Source organism: Pogonomyrmex barbatus, unplaced genomic scaffold (assembly GCF_055798465.1).
Source record: "Pogonomyrmex barbatus isolate J1 unplaced genomic scaffold, ASM5579846v1 scaffold1, whole genome shotgun sequence".
In the NCBI taxonomy this organism is placed as follows: domain Eukaryota; kingdom Metazoa; phylum Arthropoda; class Insecta; order Hymenoptera; family Formicidae; genus Pogonomyrmex; species Pogonomyrmex barbatus.
The window spans coordinates 25,152,054-25,172,084 of record NW_028297098.1 but is presented as its reverse complement, the minus strand read 5'-3'; the positions used below and the strand labels follow the sequence as shown (position 1 = coordinate 25,172,084).

General features: G+C 35.1%; 1 protein-coding gene across 1 annotated transcript in view; it reads left to right on the top strand.

Annotated features, from left to right (window-relative positions):
- Positions 1 to 20,031, top strand: part of bent (projectin protein bent) — a 92,792-nt gene that overhangs the window by 2,647 nt on the left and 70,114 nt on the right. The window contains exons 2-11 of the mRNA XM_089085319.1: positions 7,150 to 7,674; positions 8,125 to 8,146; positions 12,416 to 12,578; positions 12,841 to 12,982; positions 15,839 to 15,974; positions 16,449 to 16,652; positions 17,564 to 17,865; positions 18,474 to 18,691; positions 19,024 to 19,429; positions 19,742 to 19,914. Coding sequence (XP_088941445.1) covers positions 7,362 to 7,674; positions 8,125 to 8,146; positions 12,416 to 12,578; positions 12,841 to 12,982; positions 15,839 to 15,974; positions 16,449 to 16,652; positions 17,564 to 17,865; positions 18,474 to 18,691; positions 19,024 to 19,429; positions 19,742 to 19,914 — 2,079 coding nt within the window. The 5' untranslated portion in view covers positions 7,150 to 7,361. The remainder of the gene's footprint in view (positions 1 to 7,149; positions 7,675 to 8,124; positions 8,147 to 12,415; positions 12,579 to 12,840; positions 12,983 to 15,838; positions 15,975 to 16,448; positions 16,653 to 17,563; positions 17,866 to 18,473; positions 18,692 to 19,023; positions 19,430 to 19,741; positions 19,915 to 20,031) is intronic.

Genomic DNA, 20,031 nt, shown 5'->3' with positions numbered 1-20,031 from the left:
ATATATCGATATTTGCACCGCGAAAAAAATCATAAAAAAATGCGATATTAAATTTTGTAAATATTAAGTATACTGTTAAATATTGCTAGAAATATTGCTAATTTATTTATTTTTGGAATTTTTGTTTTACTCAGTGTGAAATTTATCCAACTTAATGTTAAATGTGTAACGTATATAATTATTAATTTATTTATTAATTAAATAGCTAAGGAATTTTGATTTAAACATAAAATATGTATGTATGAGAATATATATATATATATATATATATATATATATATATATATATATTTGTTCTATTATTAATTTTCTCAATAGTTTTGTTATAAAAGTGTTAGCAACAACATTGAACAATAAGTTTAATTTCACGAACATTTACAATGGAAAATATTTTTTAGCTAAATCATATTTATGAAAAAATTTTTTTTCAAATCTTTATAGAATTATGTTATTTGATATTGCTTTCAAACATTTCAAGTATCAGTGATTTTATCTAAATCTACAAAAATTCTTCTTAAATTGTTTCTTTTGAATTCTTCTGAATATCTTTCGTAAAGTTGGCCCGGAAATTATTTCATGACCAAATAGTTTATTAGAGGTAGAATTTATTGGAAACATTCTTTAGAATTAAATTTGATGTGTAACATTCTAATTGAATAATCATTCAATATGTGTATGTATGTATGTATGTATATACATTGATGTACTTTTGGATTGTCGACATTATTCCATTATCGGCCAAGCCGTTTATTTCATCTGTTGATCATCAGATTTAGTCAGTATAACGTAATTAATATATTATTCTTGGCGGTGTTTGCCAATGATTTGAACCGACAAATTTGCTTTTCTCTTTGCGCGTAATTAATCAATGTCAATATAATTCTTGATAAGAAATCAAGAAAAAAGTAATATATAAAATATATAAAATATAGTATTAATTCTTCAATTTCAATAAAATAATAAATGCTGCTGCCAATAGAATCCAAGAATATACATTTTTAATGTAACAATTCTTATTTATTTTGTGTTAAATTGTTTAATAATAATTGTAATAATATTATAGACTTCTGGTATATAGGTATCTCTCTCTTAGATTTAGCAACCCCATTTCATTTATTCAAGGCTAACTGTTGAAGGCTGATGAGAATAACTAATACAGAAAGCTAATCTAAGAAACAACGTATATCCTTGACCCTCACTCATTTTAATATTATGTGCTATATTAAGTAGTTGAAAAATTATTAAATAACTCTCATATATTTTATTATCATATCGTGCATTCCACTAATACCGAATTTTAATTCGATCAACAAAAATTGCATAACATTTTTAAATTTATTTACTTGAATTTTTTTAAATCACTCACTCTGTTGCTCCAATTGTCTTAATTTTTGCCACAGCTATATTTGTTATTTATCTACTTGTATAAAAATTATATACAATTCTTATTTCTTTTTATTTGCCATCGGGCAAATAATTTAATAATGTTGTTATTATGAACGGGCCAAGCAAAATCTTTCATCATCGTGACGTTATTTAATCTGGTTTTGCGATCGGACGTTTCGCCGCGTTTTGCCAAAAAGTACGGATGCGAACGCTTGTTTACAGGACTTCTCGCGTTTTATCGCGGATAGATCGGGACGTCGATCGGTGATTTTAGTACCGCCAACGACTCGTTTGAGTCAGTCGACGAAAATAGATCGCGGTGCGTCGTAAGTAACGCGGTCAGTAGTATAGGCATGGTAGAGTGCGCCCGCGAAAATGCATCGTACGACTAGTAATTATAACCCTCACGAATAGAATTTAGTTCCGGATGTGACTTCACCTTGGATTACTATTGAGAAATGAATCATCACCGTGTGACAAAAGCTTCTTTAAATAACAAATCTCGAATTACAAATCCCGAAAGTCAATGTTGAAATAAAAAAAAACCCTTAATTATTGCAAGAAATGTAATCTAAGAAATATTATCATAACTCATGTTTTTTTTTTACTCGAGAGTCAGATTTGATTGATTGCAGCAATGTTTCAGTAGTGAAAATGGCATTTAAAATATTGTTAAAACCTTAATTATAAATCTTTATAAAGGATATTATTATACTGCGTATTTTCTGTCTCTTTCTCTCTGTCTTGCAATTGCAATTTTTCTTTTAGTAGCTGTATTCTATTTATTAAAATAACTACGTTAAAATAACTACGTTACGTAAGAAGTAAATCATTTGGATACAGAAAATAAATTATTAATCATTTGGATGGCAGAGAATAGATTACTAAACATTTTCAGAAATTACTCATTTCACATGATTCCTAAAAGTGAAGCAGTAACAACAAGCCCGTTAGTCACGACTAAGTGATTCAGTTAATTCGATGAAAATAGATGCGGTATATCAAGAATCATTATTGGGCGTAGCAATTTTTATTTATAGTATACAAATGCATCTAGACGGATAAAAATTTTAATGATTGTTTCACGCGTCAGAGCAATCACATGAATATATCTCGTAAACTCATAACGGTGAAAAAAGGAGATTGTTTTGCACGACGCACGTGGCTCAGAGCTGTGCCAAAAGTAATTGCGCCTTTTTAACAATGCTGGTTCAATGTCAAAGACTCATTGAATGTTCATTTTCGTCACGAGACGAAATTTTAACAGCTTACACTATGCTGGTCTTCGTTACCGTCTTTCCGTCTGTATTTTCTTTATCCCTTATGTCTTAATCTTTTTAATTATAATGCGTGGATCTTCGTAATGCTTTTTTTACTTCTCGATCTTTGTTGTTTCATATGTATGTATTTTGTAAATCGCAGCGGAGGGCAATCATTTTAATTGTAACTATTTGCTAGGCAGTCAAATTTTCTTCCCTCGGAGCATTTATTATACTATCTCATGGCAATGTGCTACTTTTTTATTGAGTCACAGTGTCATGTATTGTATCACAAATAGCCGGCAGGATTATGCCAAAGTGAAGCAATGCTTTCTATATAGCCAGCAAAAATATTAGGTCAGTCGGATGCTGACATTTTCTCACATACAATGTGCCGACATGTTCGAAAATTTAAATGACATATTTCTCGATCTATATTTCCTCGAATAAGGATTCGGAAATTTATCGTTTTGCTTTACTTAAAAATTAATGATATATAAAACAACAATGTAATTTTATAACTTTTTAATTATTTTCTTTTCTGTATAAATAATTTTCTTATCAAAAGAGCATCTCTAAGAAAAAACATCACAAGAAGTGCATCTCTAAAATTAATCTGATTTTTAATATAAATAACAAATTGCTTAAACTACAGGCACTGTTTGCATCGACATTATTTATAAATGGAAAAGAAACAAGCTTAATATTTTAAACATGCGAGTATTATAAATTTAAGTATTTTTTTTTTACTAAGAAAAAGATACTTCTTTTAATAAGAATTAAGAAAGCCAGATTAAATTAGTCATTTTTTAAATTAACAGGAAAATTAATATAACAACATTTTCCTTAAGTGTGTGTTTATCAAGTTGTGATTTCAAAATTAATTCTTTTAAGTGTAGTTTTATATATATTTGGCCAATGTTTTTCTTTCTCCTTTATATCCGAGAGACCGTCAGATGACTATGGAGCGAACGGGCAAAAGAGGTGGAATGCGAACGTGCTGTTACGAAGTGCAGTAATCTTGGGAATGCATATGGAGGCCACTTGCCAAGTCTTACTGTGACGTTGTAATACTCGGCCCGTCCGTTTTGTGTGCCATTTCGTCGGTCTGTTAAGCTCTCCCTCGCATCTGTTCGGTCTCGTCCAAGAAGATCAACCACTGTAGTCATAGAATATATATCGACGCCGCATCATCTTTTCGGATTATTGCGATTATAAAAATCGACGTAGAAAATCTACCATTTATCATTCATCATTTATTTCGTATTGATTTCATCAAATTAAGAAATCAGGCAGAATTCGTTCGTTTCTGTCTTTATTTGTAAGAAAAAAAAAAAGAACAAATCTCTAAAACATTTAATCTTTTCACATCTCTGACGTTGTATGCAACGTGCTTAACATTGATATTATGTTGTTGGTACTTCTTTTCATTTGCGTTGTAACTTGTTTGTCTGGCACTTCTTGAGATAGCGCGAGCGAAGCAGCCAGGCGTATCATATTTCCATCGCCTGGCTGGAGCTAACATAATCGGATGATTTGTTTCACAATTTTGCGGCTCGAGCGGTGGCAACTGACCAATTATGCGAATCTCACGTTACCGGAAGGATATCGCCTCATGTCCCAACGCCTACCTTGCACTTGGCAGCCTTTTCCCGGCACACGTCACGCGAAACGAATTCATATTCTTCTGAAACGATTGTCACTTATCGCCAACATTCGCGAAGCTACTCAATCAAATGTCGTAACATATTATTTTGCGTTCTATAATTATCTTATTTATAATATTTGTTAAAAATTATACGATGTTGTTGGAGTTCATTTCAATCTGTAATATCATCCCATCACATTCATTCAGATATAAATTTTCAAAGAAACTATCTGTATAGTTATCAAACAACCAATTATGGTTGAAAGCTAAAATGTTTCTACATCAATTATTTCACAGCTGAATCAAGCAGATAAATAAATTGTATACTAATTAAAATTCTTACATCTGACTTTGTCACTCCTCGGTTAATCCTATTTAAATTCAAAGGACTTTTAACTAATACAACAATATTTTCTTGTGTCTGGATTTTCCACCGATTAATTAAAACGTTTTGTCGTTTAGACGTATCATATATATATATATATATATATATATATATATATATATATATATGCAACGAAGTTGCAAGAGAAAAACAGGTGCAGAGATTTGGTGTCATCGTGCGTCAAGTCGCGTCATTCGATACGTCACGCGAAAAACGATCTCGCCACGTAGCTGGCGATCGCCTAAGCGAATCGACACTTCTGGCACTTGGAGGTGTCGCGCGGTGCCTGCGGTGCCTCAAAGGAACGATTGTCCGTACTTGCGCGCGAACATATTACATCCGACGGGATTGTATCGCGACCCGAAATGCACGCTGCTTCCACGGTTAGATGCCAAACATAATAACCGATTACCAAGATAACTGGCCCAACCTATTTTCGAGCCAAGAGCCGCATTAATAATAGTGGCCTTACGTCACCCCTGCGGCTCCCTCGGCCTTGGGGGGGCCTCGCAGGAAAATACTCGCTCGGGCTCGTCGCGGAGCCGAGAGTCGCGGATTCCGCGAAAACTCGCCGTGCTTTCGCCGCGCTCAATTTGCAGTTAAACGTGGCCGCTAATCTCCTGTACGTCGATGTATGTTGGTGGTCGGCCCGTCGCCGCCGCAGTCGCCACACGCCGCCTTTGCTACCTGCCGAAAATAGGCCCGACACTCGTAAATTATGAGGTCCTTTCGACGCGGCGTTTGAGGAAAAGCAGGCGTCGCTCGTTCCCACCGCGATATTTCGCGGGGCGAAATTATTATTAGATCGACGCGAAAATAATTCGCAATTCATATTTCAGATTTCTCCGTGAAAGAGAACCGCGAGAGGCAGAGCATGCGATTCCTTATATTTTCCTTGACCAAAAACACTTATTTAAAAGAAAAATCAGATTTATGTTGAGCAAACATTGCAACTGATAATTTTTAGTAATATATTCGTTTCCCTAACATTTAAAGAGGAGAAGAAAGGAAGAGAGAGAGAGAGAGAGAGAGAGAGAGAGAGAGAGAGAGTCCAAAGTTTTTTAAATTATTTTATTAATTTTATATGTACATTTCGAAGTCTTTGTTATAATATTTGATATTAGTGTAGTTTGGGGGAAACTTCGATTTCCGATAGTTACAGAACGATCTGAAAATACGAACGCTCGACAAAATATATCAGCGAGAGCACAGATAGATCATATCGAAACACTTGGGCATGTTATTTATCGTGAAATTATTTTAGAGGAATTCGCGTTTTCAGCAGCTGAAAATCGTAAACGAGAAGTCGCGACTTACGGCCAAGAGATGAGGAGTAATTTCGAACTTCTCACGCTGCTTAATGCAAAAATACGCGACGCATAACGACCGTTGCGTACTTCCGTAAATTATGTAAATACCTATTTTGAGTTTATTACAAACGATAAATCATTCCCGGACGTCGCTTTTTTCGCTGTCGTGGCCGAAGTGTCGCTCCATTTCGCCATTTCCTGGCGATCTTCCCTTCGAGATCGACCACAACAGCGAAGCCGCGTTTAATTCCAAGGCGGAAACTTTATTTAACAGGCAATGTTTCTTCCAATATTTCCTCGATTTTGCGTACAGTTGATTCTCTTCGCAATTTGTTGTATGTTAAAGTTAATCGTTTCCGTTCTATGTCCACTTATGCTTCATTCATCCAGAATGAATATTAACGAATATATATTAAGTACGAACCTCATCACGCGGTGCCACGATCGTAAGACAACGCTAAAGAAGGCTAAGTATAGGTGTCCGCGTAAAAATAGCCACGGTTGAGGCAACTACAGGTGACAGCAACTCAGACTGCCAAGGTTTACTGAACCGGTGACTAGACTCAAAGCACAATCGATGCCGTTATATCAAACTCTGTATCGCAAGTTCTGAATGTCAGACACAATAGCAGTAACCTCAATGTTATAATTTAGAAAATGATAAGAGGAATAAAATATTTAAAATAAAGAAGAAATAACGATATTCTTTTCATATTATATATATATATATATATATATATATATATATATATATATTGTTAAAGTTTTAATGGGTTTTAATTAATAATTACTGAGAAATTACTATGGGAAATTAGAAAATTAGAAGAAATTATGTTTGTTTGAATTTTTGTTAAAGAAATGATTCGTTAAAACAGATGATTTTACTATTCTTCTAATTTTGTAATCTGTATTCTAAAGCGACTTGAAACTATTTTATCAATTAATAATTAATAAAATAGTCTTAATAATTAATTTTCTACTTTAAAATCTTCGAATTTATTTTAATATTCTAAAGTGATATACATGCGATTTAATATTTTAAATTTAAATTTATTAAAATTAATTAAAATTAAATTTAAATTTAAATTTTAAAGTACACATTTCAACTCTTTGAGGAAATTCTATTTTCCACGTACTAATCTTGTGTCCTTTCGCTTCCAGCATTCTCAGAAGTCTGTGAAAAGCGTGTAAAGGTGGACGTCGAGCTCAGAAGGAACCCGCGGCAGAAACAGGTTGGATGGTGCCGCAGGCCGGCGCCATTTGAACCGACGAGCTGGGCGAAGGAATTATTTCCCTTCTTGGATCGCGGGTGTGAACGGGATCGGGTCTACCCCGTCTCGTTGTAGTGACAGGTGCGAAGGCGTGCCTCCACGATGGGGGTCGCCGACGACTTCGCGCCCAGCTTCACGCAGAAGCCGCAGCTGCGGCAGGAGGACGATGGCAACCGGCTGATATTCGAGTGCCAGCTGATGAGCTCGCCTAAACCCGACATCGCCTGGTACCGAGGTGAGACCGAGCTCAGCGAGGATGACAGGACCAACTTTAAGATGCAGAGTGTCGGCACCAACAAATTTCTGGTGGTGCTCGAACTCGACGACGTCATCGAGACCGACGCGGGCCTCTACAAGGTCAAGGCGAAGAACAAGATGGGCGAGGTCGCCGCCTCCATCAACCTCAACTTTAGTCGTAAGTATTTGCATTATATCTTTTTATTTTAATGATATTTTTCGAAAACAATATTTTTGCAAAGATAAAATCACACGGAATTGTCCAGTTCAGTTTGCGTTTATAAACTATTTCATTGATAGCCAGTTCATATTTATCTTCACCTACTTCAAATTAAGAAAATAAATAAGAGAAACGATTGATTAAATCATAATTGAAATCAGTAAGATATAACAAAATGAATTAATTTTGTCATGAAAAATGTAAACGGTTATCTTTTACATAAACATTAATTTTTAATATTATAATAATAAATTAAATCTTTTTTTAATTTTAAATTAAGAAATATCGAGATTTAGACATTGATTCCCAATTGATATAAATTTGTATATATTATAAAAGTTTTTTTATTTGAAATTTCTTTAAATTAGATCGTTTCCTGATTAACATTTTGCCGTTATATTTTTCTAGCAATGGATGAGCCTAGAGAGAAGTACGTCGGTGAAGTTTGTACCGAGAGGAAGACTTATTTGTCGCTTCTCCAGGCTCTGTTTAATTAACTTGTTTTACGCTTCGCGCTTATGCATTTCTATTATTATTTTATTATTGTATATTTTCTGTTTTATTTCTGTTTCTGCTTTTTTCGCTTATTTCGTTGTATTTTGTTTTTTATTTATGATTTTAGCTGCCGATCAATCCGTTGGAAGAGGGTGAGAGCATTACTTATGCTTTCAACTGTGATAATTGCTAATTTGTTAATTAGTTTGTTGAAACACTAATATAACTCATCCATCTTTCCCTTTTTTATTAGAGAAAATATTATATATAAAATGATAGAAAGTGTGAATGCCATCACATATTCTATCCTTAATCCTTATTTAATTTCTTTTATATATTATTTCACGAAAATTTCAAAAGAATTTCTTAAATTTCAAATATTTTAATAATTTCAAATAATTCTTTCTGTTGAATTACCTTCTATGCAGATTCAACTTTCAATAAAAAAATTGATTCCAAATTTGTTATCAATCTATTTATATCAATGTAGATTAACTTTAAGTTTGGTTTTTATTTTTTTACAGTTTGAACAAAATAAAAAGAAAATTAAACCGAGATTAAAACTAATCTGGATGGTAGAAATGCATGTAAGAGATTCACGAAAGTTTAACATGAGGTTTTTAAAAAGTTCTTGTTTATAATTAGAAGGTAAATTTTACGAGTAAAATTTTTATCTTCCCGATGTATTATTTACTATGCTACTGTGCTATCTCTGCCGATAACGTTTGGGTGCATGTTGAATCGGCCTGACCGAGAATAACCGTCGCGGTATGTCCGCTATTTTTGGTCGCGTTCGCGCCGCGCACCGCCGCAATCCGATAGAAATCTTGACGGCTCGCAGCGCGTTAGCTGGACGCTCGATCCTCGTCCTCTTCTTACCGATTCACCCACGCAGATAGAGCCGCGAACACGAAATGCAGATGGAAATAGAATTAAGGTCTTCTAGTTTTGGACACTGCTCGTGTCTCGCGCGCGCGCGCGCAACCCGACCACAAAGTGGCCGAATTATTTCGGACGTTGTTTTCCGCGAGAGAGAAAGAGAGAGAGAAAGAGAGGCCACTAAATCTTGCCTGGTTTATGATTTATCTATATTATAACTAAAGTCGAGAGCGATCAGATTGAAGGAGAAAAATAGACTGATTAAACCACTTCAACTTTGATGAGATTTAATAGAGAGATGAAAGAGTGGATCATAATAGATGGAAGTATGGAAAGTTATGAGGAAGAATTTCGAAAACTTATTTACACTTAATTCTTACAATCAATTGTAGAATTTGTATAGAATTCTTTTCTGTTTTATTAAGAGGCATTTTTTTGTACGGAAAATCTTGCCATTCGGGATTTTGCAGAGTTAAGGTTTCATTGTATTAAAAGATAGACATAAAAATTTCTATTTAATTTTTTACGATTCCTGTATATTTCAATGAAGTAAAAAATTAATATTAATATTATAAATATTTATAATTTAAATTGATATTCGTGATTTTCTTCCGCTATTATTACAATTCACATCAAATTGTTTATATTATTTTATATATTTGACATAAAAAATGTTGAAATATTTCTTCGATTAATTGCATAATTAAAAAGTGACTCGCGAGAAGTCTATTATTGCTTTCGACGTTACTTTAATGAAAAAAAGTCACGATTTACTGTCGCAGCTGGTAAATCAATCGAGCGAGATGTGCAATCTCCACAAGCGGAAAGCATTTATCAGTTCCCAAATCTCTTCTCGCTTGCATTTATTCCCTCGTCTCGTTGCGATTTTAATGATTTTCGAAGATAATTCGAAACTGGGTCGAGAGTGTTCTCAACGAGCTCTCGAGTCGCAGTCGGCGGCGACGACACGACGAGAAGCTGTATTTTCGGATCGCATCGACAGACTTGATTCCCGTGAATTTCTAAAAGTAACGCGAGCGCCTTCCACGCGTCTCCCGAAAACGTGTCGCAGATCGCGTTCCACGGTGCGAAAAAAAATGTCGGTCAACTGCGAGAGATAATTTATTAGAGGGCGTGAAATATTATTACAATTCGCGCGAGATTCGCGAGAATCTCGACTCTCTGGATGGCGGGACTTTTTGCATTTCGGCAAACGAGCAGATTCGTCGAAGGCGCAAAATGTCGATCGAAAGCTCGTAGCTTGCGCAAAACGAAAATCGATCCGCGATTGGCGAGGGTGAAAGTCGAGAGAAAACAGCTGCAGCCTACTTCCTCGCTAAACTTAGCTGCAACGTACACCCGTGTTAATGCACTTATGGCCCATTCGAGATGCGAGTGTTAGGCACGTGCCTCTCGTCCCGGCTCTCAATTTGCGAGAATAAACACCGGCGATCGTAACTCGCATCGCACGGTTCTGCCGGTAAAGAATAATTTAAAGGGGAAATTAACGTAGTTAGAATACCTTTATTATTATATTCTATATAATTCTATACCTTTATTATTATATTCTAATCCAAAACTAAACTTGAAAATTTTATTTAAATAAGTTCTATTAAGAGAGCAAAAATTATTTGATTGAGTCTTAAGCCACTTATCTGTGGCTTTTTAAAGAAATAGATAGGAATAGAAGGAGATCAGAAGAAACGTGTGTATAAAAATTTTTATTGAGAAAGGGATTTTTTAGGGGTTTAATTTAATTCAGAATTTCAAATTTTTTTGTGTATTTTTGGAAATTAAATTCTTGACAAACTCGGTCGAAAAAAGTATTGCCGGAAAGACAAAAGTATCGATTGTAATGACGATGTACCGGAGTCGAATTTTAAAGTGATGTTAGCTGTCGGATAGTCATCAAGATAAGCTGTCAGACGAGCTGTTATCCCTCGTCAGGAAGCGTTAACTAAACAAAACATGAGTTATTTCTGGCAGCAATCCGTGAAAATTGCGGTAAATCTCGTAGCACTCACAGCAGCCGCATAAGCTACTCTTCACTCAAATGTTGTCATCTTTCGAATCTTCTTACTTGATACTTTAGAAGAAGTTCTAATTATTTCATTCAGAAATAAGACAAATTAAATTAAATTTAACCAACAATAAAGAAATGGAATTATTCGATTGATTTTCTGTAACAAGCAACTCAGCCTTGCTTTTCTGAGAAAAATAAAAAGGAGATTAAGAATGCATAAAAATGTTGTATAGGAAATTTTAATTATTTTAATCATTTATTTAGAAATGAAGATATTACTAATCTTTTGTATTAATTTTTTTAGTCCATATTGAATGTGTTTACAATCTACAGCAGGTTTCTTCAACACTTTACTCGGGAGTTATAACATTTTTATCTCTTCATCTGTCTCGTTGAGAGAGAAAACAAAAGAGAATAAATGATAGAATTTGAATCAAGTGTTTCTTGTCGTTTCTCTCAATCAGACGATGAAGAGATGGAAGTGTTCGATCCTGCGCACAGTGAAGAAATAAAAATAGGAATTAGGAACAGGACTAAATATTAAATTTCAGAAATGAAAATTAGGAATAGAGAATGCAAAATGGACATATGTAAATATAAGATATAGTTATATCTTATACTTACTCGTGTCCATTGTGCGTTATGTTTAATCTTTATTTCTAATTTTATTTTTAAAATTTAATATTTATTTCCTATTCTTAACTTCTTGTTCCATTGTGCACGGGGATCTTAGTTCACGAGCAATGTTAAATAAATCTAATCCGAAGCATGCAATTTGTTAATAACATATGTGATTTTGTTGTATCTTTGTGGTTTTATTGTGTCCATATATATAACGCGTTGATCGATTTGTGCCGAAAATTAAAATCGTTGACATATTACTTTTGCAAAGCATTTCAATTTTTGCATCAATTCGTTATGATTCGGTTGAATCGGTGCTATGATCAACGCTTTAATAAACGATAAATTCAATACATTTCCACAGACTCGTTCTGAATCGAAATTTTACTTTTACTTTTGACCTTAGTTTTAAAACGATTATAAATTTCAAAAAAATTATAATATATTTGATTTATATAGAAATTGGACTTCTATTTTAAAGTAATTTCCTACTTTAACGTTCAGAAGAAATAATTTCGGCTAACCCTAATAGAACTTTCTGATTCGAAATGGAAACTATGAGCTAAGTAAGAAATTGATCTGATTATTTAAAATATCAAAATAAATGTAAGAATTTTAATGGAGGTCAAAAGTAGAAGAAAAATTTCGACTTGGGATACTATGTTTATTTCATGCTTACAGACAAATTGACGGCATCGCGCCGACTTTCGCGAAGAAACCCGCGATTAGACAAGAAGATGATGGCAAACGATTGCTGTTCGAGTGTCGCATCACGGCCGATCCCACGCCGAAAATCACATGGTTTCACAGCGGGAACATGGTCAAAGATTCGCCAAGGCACAAGGTTCGACACTCCCGATTAGCAAGTTTACTTTAATATAATAATTCTACAGTTGAATAAACTCAAACATATAAAAAAATTATATATATATATATAAAAATTATAGTCCAATTTCTTTATGCACCCTCTTTTTACTTATATCTGTATGATATTAAGTATTGTGCATAACTTTCGGTTTTCTTTAAGTTTTTACGAGAAAAAATTGGAAGGGGCTCGTAATAATTAATATGAATTCTGTAGCAACAATTATTGAATTCCATTTCAGCTGACCGTCGATAAAGATGGCCATTCGTACTTCGCTACTCTGGAAATAAAAAATGTAACCGTCGAGGATGCTGGCAAATATAAGGTTACGGCGAAGAACGAGCTCGGCGAATCTAACGCCACAATTTCCCTGAATTTCGACAGTAAGTATTTAACATTTGACAATAAATAACCATGAACCTATGTATATTTCGACCGATGATCCGCTTTACGTTTTACATCCACCTGCTTAATTTTTTCACAAGTTACGCTTGATTAAAAGTAGATTTCTTTATTTTGAAATTTTGGATTGAAAAGTTATTTTTAACTTTAATTTACCTTTAACATCAAGCAGGCACTTCAAAATGTTTAATTATTGTCCAAAAAACTTCGTTACAATTTGTATTAATCTTTTCATATAAATCTCCCTTTACAATTTTTTTAAATAATTTTTTAACGAATATTTAACCCCTGATATTATAAAATATGTTTAACTTTATAGATTTTTAAAGTAGTGAACACGTTTTTTCACCCCATTCCGCGATGTCTTAAAGCGGAAAATAAAGTGGATCATCGGTGCCGTTCCTCGACTCTTCTCTCACATTCTCACTCGGGATGTATATCGATGATCTCTTTCATTTCTGACTCTTCTTCTCACTCTGTATCTCAATTCTCTGTCCTATTTATCTATATCCTTCATGTTGATTCAGCACCAACAAAACATATCCGCAGTTTATTATTTAATTTTTTTCCGTTTCCATCAGCAGTTCCATTCTTCAATCTCTTTCTGCTCTTTCATTGTAAATGCATGTACATTTATGTATATATATATATATATATATATATATATATATACATAAATATACATGCGGTGATCTTTATTTTTTAATGGTTTGTTTCGGTCGAGCGATGAGCACGTATCGATGTCGGCTCGACGCGAGCCACGATATACAGCCCGTTGATTGATCTTAATTGAAACTAAACGGCATTTTTCTTTTGACGAGAGAACACACTGTTGTTTGTCTCTCATGAATTTTGCACCGTAAAAAAGTTGCGTAGAGAGCGGACCAGAAATAATCAACTTGTAACAACGCGTGTACTGCTGCTTCAATCACGTATTAATTCGAATCGCATCTCGCGCCGGAAACGAAGACACACGCAGATTTGCGTCTCGGGATAGATCGCGCGAGATGCGATCACCAGATTAGCATTATTGACGCTTCGTTAGGTTGCTTCGATGACATCTCTCTATTCATACGATATCATGTTTGCCGTGTGTGAACGCTCGCAAGAGATTCAATCCTCGAAGGCGCCATCGCTCACACACGGGCGAGCACATCTACAGATGAGATTTTTTATGATGGTTAGATCTGCTAACGTCATAACACAATTTCCTTACTTGCGTGTATTAATAGCAATTTTGACTTCAAAATGAAAAGCGAAACGTTATGTTCGTCTTTCGGCCGAACGTTTTGCGCAAAATTTAACTTTTTAAAATTATTATTTATAAATAACACGGTATACTGCATTATAGCATCAAATTTCTTTTAGTTCCTTTAATTGAAAACATCACTGTCACATTTTAAATATATACGTTACGTTTATAATATTTTTATAAAAGTTAGCTACTTATAAAGGAAATATGTTAATGTGCATTTTTGATAATAATGCGGGGAATAAGTCTTAGCAGTCTATATAATTTTTATTGAATTAAAACTGGCAAGTACGGAAATCTTCTTGAAATATAGTAAAATATTCACGTAGTTAAGGACGACGATTCTAATATTGTACATACTCACATATGTCTTCGTCACATGCTTCACTAGTCACTCTCATCGGCTAATTCGCTCGTAGAGATTTTTCTGAGTAAAACAGAAATGTTTGAAATGTGTTGCTCTGTCACATTGTATATATATATATATATATATTCACATCATTGATTAATACCAAGTATTTTAACGTACATCGACACAACACATGCAAACACATACCTCCCTCGGTTTTCGCGCTTTCAATTATATATTTTATATATAAAAGAAAGATGAGATTGAAAAAGATCTCTCGATTAATTGTTACAATCGAATTGTCATAATTGTCGTATCAAAAATTACATTTGTGTATATTACACCACTCACTCACTCGCAAACAGCCTTTGACGAAATGCTTATGCATAACTCTGTGCAGTGTTTCTATTTTTACTTAACCGCGCGCGCGTGTCCGTCCTCGAAACCGTACGAAAGAAATGGAGCAGGTGACACTACGAAAACACAATTTTACGATCCACCAAGCGAAAATGTTACGAATGGACGGAAGGAGAGTAGAGAGAGCAACCTAATTCACAAGATGTCGATCGGCAAGGATTGCGAATTCTTGAGACGTGTATTTCCGAGCGTTGTGATTTTCACCGCGCACTTGTTATATGCGTTAGTATGAATAAACGAAGTAACTTTTATATATATATATATATATATATATATATATTTAATAAATAAAGTTAAAACGATAATCACGTAAAGATTGAATATCGATAATGTAAATGAAAGACTGCGACACTCTTATTCTATAGCAGAGAAACGTTTAGCATGTCTAGAAACTTGAAGAACCATTCAAGCCAAATCGATACGTGACTCCCGATCTCGCATCGAACTGCAAAAAACGCTTCGCGTATTTAAGCCTTTCGCTGCTGAAAGCACCTTTTCACCTTAAATTTCATCGGCCGAAAGTTGGTTCGAAATTAAGATTCTGTTCCTCCCTTATTTTTCTCCGGTGATAAGCAATATTTGAACGGTAAGTAATTTAGAAGAAAGAAAAGAAAGCTTATTTTTCCATCTTTTTTTCACGCATCGAGATTTAAATTTAATCAAAGCTAAAACTTGTTAGCGAAATTAGTAGTATTTAGAAGTGATCGCGCCTGTTTGGAGTCTGACTGAGAGTTAATCATCGCAGCGAAAGGATTGAGTAGGCAAGCAAGCGTGTGTACGAACAATTTTCGAAATGTCGATCGTTTGTGTCGAACGTAGGCGACGAGGCACCCGTACCGGATGACGGTATTAAACCTACCTTCACCGAACGACCGGTGATTAGACAATCCGACGACGGTAACACCATCACCTTCGAATGCCGACTTGTCGGCGATCCGAAACCGAGTGTCAAGTGGTAAGGCCTTGAGATTCGCGATGCGCGTGAGGAAGTAGCCTTGCCGGAAAATGCCGTTGCTGAATCATCGGAACAAATTAACAAATCAACGATTAATCGCATAATAAAGTGACAAATAATTATAATAAAATTAAAAAAAATAATTATAATACAGTCATAATAAATAATAACAACTGTAATAGAATTAAGAACAGAAATAGCATATTTAATTGAACTTTTCTCAAAAAGATTTCTAATATTTATAAAAAGGCATAAAATATTAATTATAGAAAACATTCAAAAGACTAGAATATTCGAAATATATATTTTAAATATATGTGTTTAAATATACGAGTTTCAAGATTATTTAGGAAAAGATTATTTAGAATCTTGTTCCGATAGTTCAGGGGCACGACGTGCACTTCCGAACGCGATCGCGATCGGCGCGATGCAAATCAATATTCGGTGGTTGCTTCGATTTGGCGGCGACCGTAGGTATCACGGTACCGAGGAAGTGAAAGATGGCGGGCGATTCAACACATCACTGGAACTTGATCAGAAGCTGTACCACCTCGCGAGGCTGAAGATCGACAACGTGGCGAAGGGGGACGCGGGCGAGTATAGAGCCGTGGCGAAGAACAAACACGGCCAAGGGGTGGCAACCATTAATCTGAACTTCGAGGGTGGCGACAAGCTCAAGTAGGCATCGAGAGATCATCTTCCGTCCTGTTGCGCCACAATTCCGACAATCGCGTTCTTCTTCGATTCGACGCGGCGCGATGAAAATTTGCATTGCAATATTTTCTTCGATAGTATCGCGAGTTATAAAAGCAATAATAGCAAAAGGGCACTTTTCAGTGAATTGCAATGCAAAAATAGTAATAATAGCAATAATAGTTGTAATAATTTTGGAATTTAATTAACTGATTTTTATTGAAATTAAATTTGCAAGAAATTTATGTCATAGAAGGAAAGAAAATGTTAAATGAAAAGTATAGGATTTTACTTTCGAGAAGTTATCTCTATATTGAGATTCTGCTATTAAGATTCTTTACGTTCGTTACATTTAATAGTGCATGTCGTAAAGATTCCGTTCTGAATATGATAAATGTATTGATAAATGTATTGTAAAATAGAAGAGAAGTTGAAAAATATTGGATTATGCAGATATTTGCATGATATTTCGTATTTTCTCTAATTCTTTAATTTTTTTAAAAGTTATTCCAAGCAAAAATTTCTTTTTTTTATGAATACTTACAATATTTTTATATCTCTTATAAATTTGCGAATGTCTGCATATAGAAAAGTTGTACGTTCTCTTTAAATTAAAAAAAAAAGAAAAACACAAAGTTGTTGTTTTGTTGAGATTAAAAAAAATTATTAAATTTTATTAAATTTTGACAAATTAAAGCTTAAGACTAAAAGAGAGCTTGCGACTTTTACGACAGTCTTTTCGTAACATCGCGTCGCGTTTTTGAGAATATCGCGTGGCGTAGCTGGCGAGACGGCAAACGAGACTCAACGTCGTCCATCGAGAAACGGCTTTATTCTGCGTCCGGTCGATCGGCGAATCGACAAATTTTTCGCGTCTGACGTGTCGATTTATGCAGAATACCGGACGGTAAGCCACCGCGCTTCCCGAAGAAGCCGACAATCCGTCAGGAGGGCGACGTACTCATCATGGAGTGCATCCTGGAGGCACATCCGGTACCGGACATAACATGGTACCAGGGTCAGAAAACAATTGCCGACAGTAATCGCGTCAAGATGTCACGTAAGGCCACCGGCAAGGACACGTATCTGCTGACTCTCGAGATCTCGAATCCGACCAAGGCCGACGGCGGGAATTACCGTTGCAACGCCTTTAACAACTTCGGCGAGAGTAACGCCAACATCTCCCTCAACTTCCAAGGCAAGTCCCCCTTGAAGCGTACGAGAGGGCTCTCATTCTGAGATATTTGTCGAATTCATATATCAAAAGATCTTGAAAAAAAAAAAAAAGATCAATTTTTTAATCGCGATCAATTACAAACACACGAACTTTAAAAACATAGGAGCAACAACACCACATTTGCAGATGTCTTTTTCTAGTGTGCTAGTATTATTTGCACGTTTGCTCTCAAAATTGATCTCAAAGCTACAAACCGCTCGGACAATGAAATCCCTCTCGTTGACTTCGTCCATGACGAGTCCCATCGACTTTCCCCGTGTCTCCCTCGTGCATTTCTATGAACGCGTACGAACGATTTTTCTCGGTGAACGTTCGCGATCATTGGCGAGATTAGGTTCAGTTTGTCAGGTAAGCACAATCGCGCTACTGCTAACCAATCGTGAAGTCTCTGCTTCGTAACTCATTGAGCTGCCAACAACACAACTAACATCATCGGGAGTCGCGGTCGCAGGTCATTGGTGACCTGCGACCGCGGCGCAGATCGCGTTTCCGGTGTCCCGCTGTGCACCCGGAAGTGACGTTCGTATCTCGACCGATGATGTCTAACCGTGGATCTTTCCAAGATGCAGAGGAGGGCGCGGGTTGCGCTCCGTCCTTCATCGAGAAACCACGCATCATCCCGAACGAGACCGGTACGCTGATCACCATGAAGTGCAAGTGCAAGGCGAATCCCAAACCAGAGGTAACGTGGTTCCGTGGCACCAACGTGGTCAAGGAATCGTCGAAGATCTCGATCAAGACCAAGACGGTCGAGGAAGATATATATGAGCTTATCATGGAAATAAAGGTAATTCTCTTCTCTGCCTGTTAAAAGCAGACATAGTTTTAATTTATCTTGTTCAACTGTTATAATATATACGAGAAACTCTGTTTTTTTAAGTTCATAGATATTTAGTTCTATGATTTGTAAACGTTTATAATTTTTTTATTTATACTGGATTATTAATGATACACAGAAAAAAATTAATCTTAAATCAAGATTATATACATTTTCATATATAAGCAAGAATATTATAATCTTCTTGCTATATTTATATTGATTTAAGGCTAACTTTTTTATTTATAATTACCTTTTATTAATTCGCAGTTGAATTATTTTAAAATATTTTTTTTTAATAGGATCCATCAGCACCGGACGGTGGCACTTATAGATGTCACGTGAAAAACGAGTACGGCGAGAGCAATGCCAATCTGAACTTGAATATCGAGGCGGAACCGGAACCGGAAGGAGACGGGCCGACATTCGTGGAGAAACCGCGTATACAATCGCAAAACAAAGGCAAGCTCGTCGTCATGGACTGTAAGGTGAAAGCAAAGCCGAAACCGCAAATTGTATGGACTCATGCCGGTAAAACGGTAAAGGAGTCTTCGAAGATCTCTATCAGCATTGTTGAAGAGAAGGAAGACATTTATTACATCAAACTAACTCTGAATGATCCCGGACCGGATGATTCCGGCCTCTACAAGTGCAACATCAAGAACGAACTCGGTGAACTCAACGCTAATCTTACGCTGAACGTCGAAAGTAAGTTTTATTTTTCTTGTGTTAAATATCATTTAAAATAATAATTTGTTTTTATAAATGCAAAATAATCGATTCTGATCAGATTAATAGATGATCAGATTAATTAGTAATTCAACGTTTGTTTCAACAATATTTAATTTTGTAAAAATTAAGTTGTTAATAAATACTATTTCTAGTTATATTTCAGTAAAACGAATGACGAGTGAAAGTTCTAATTTCTTAAGGAATTTCTTATTTCTTTGGAAATGTGAAGCGTATTGTAGAAAATAAATTTGCAAACAAAATATCAAACAATTTTTCAATTATTTTCAGTTATTCCCGTAATTAAGGAGAAGCCAAAGGTGGTGAAGATCGTCAAGAAGAAGACAATCGTGATCGAGTGTCATGTTCTTTCTCAATTCGCACCCGACTGCACGTGGTTCAAGGAAACTCAGGCTGTTAAAGAAGATAATAGACACAAGTTGCATGTCGAACAAGTCAAAGAAGTGAGTTTCATACTATAAAACTTTATTCCGTGTTGTAATAAAATAGATAAGTATTAAAAAAAATTTTTTAGAGTAAAACTTAGTTTAAGAAATATTACAACAATATTATTTTCTTTT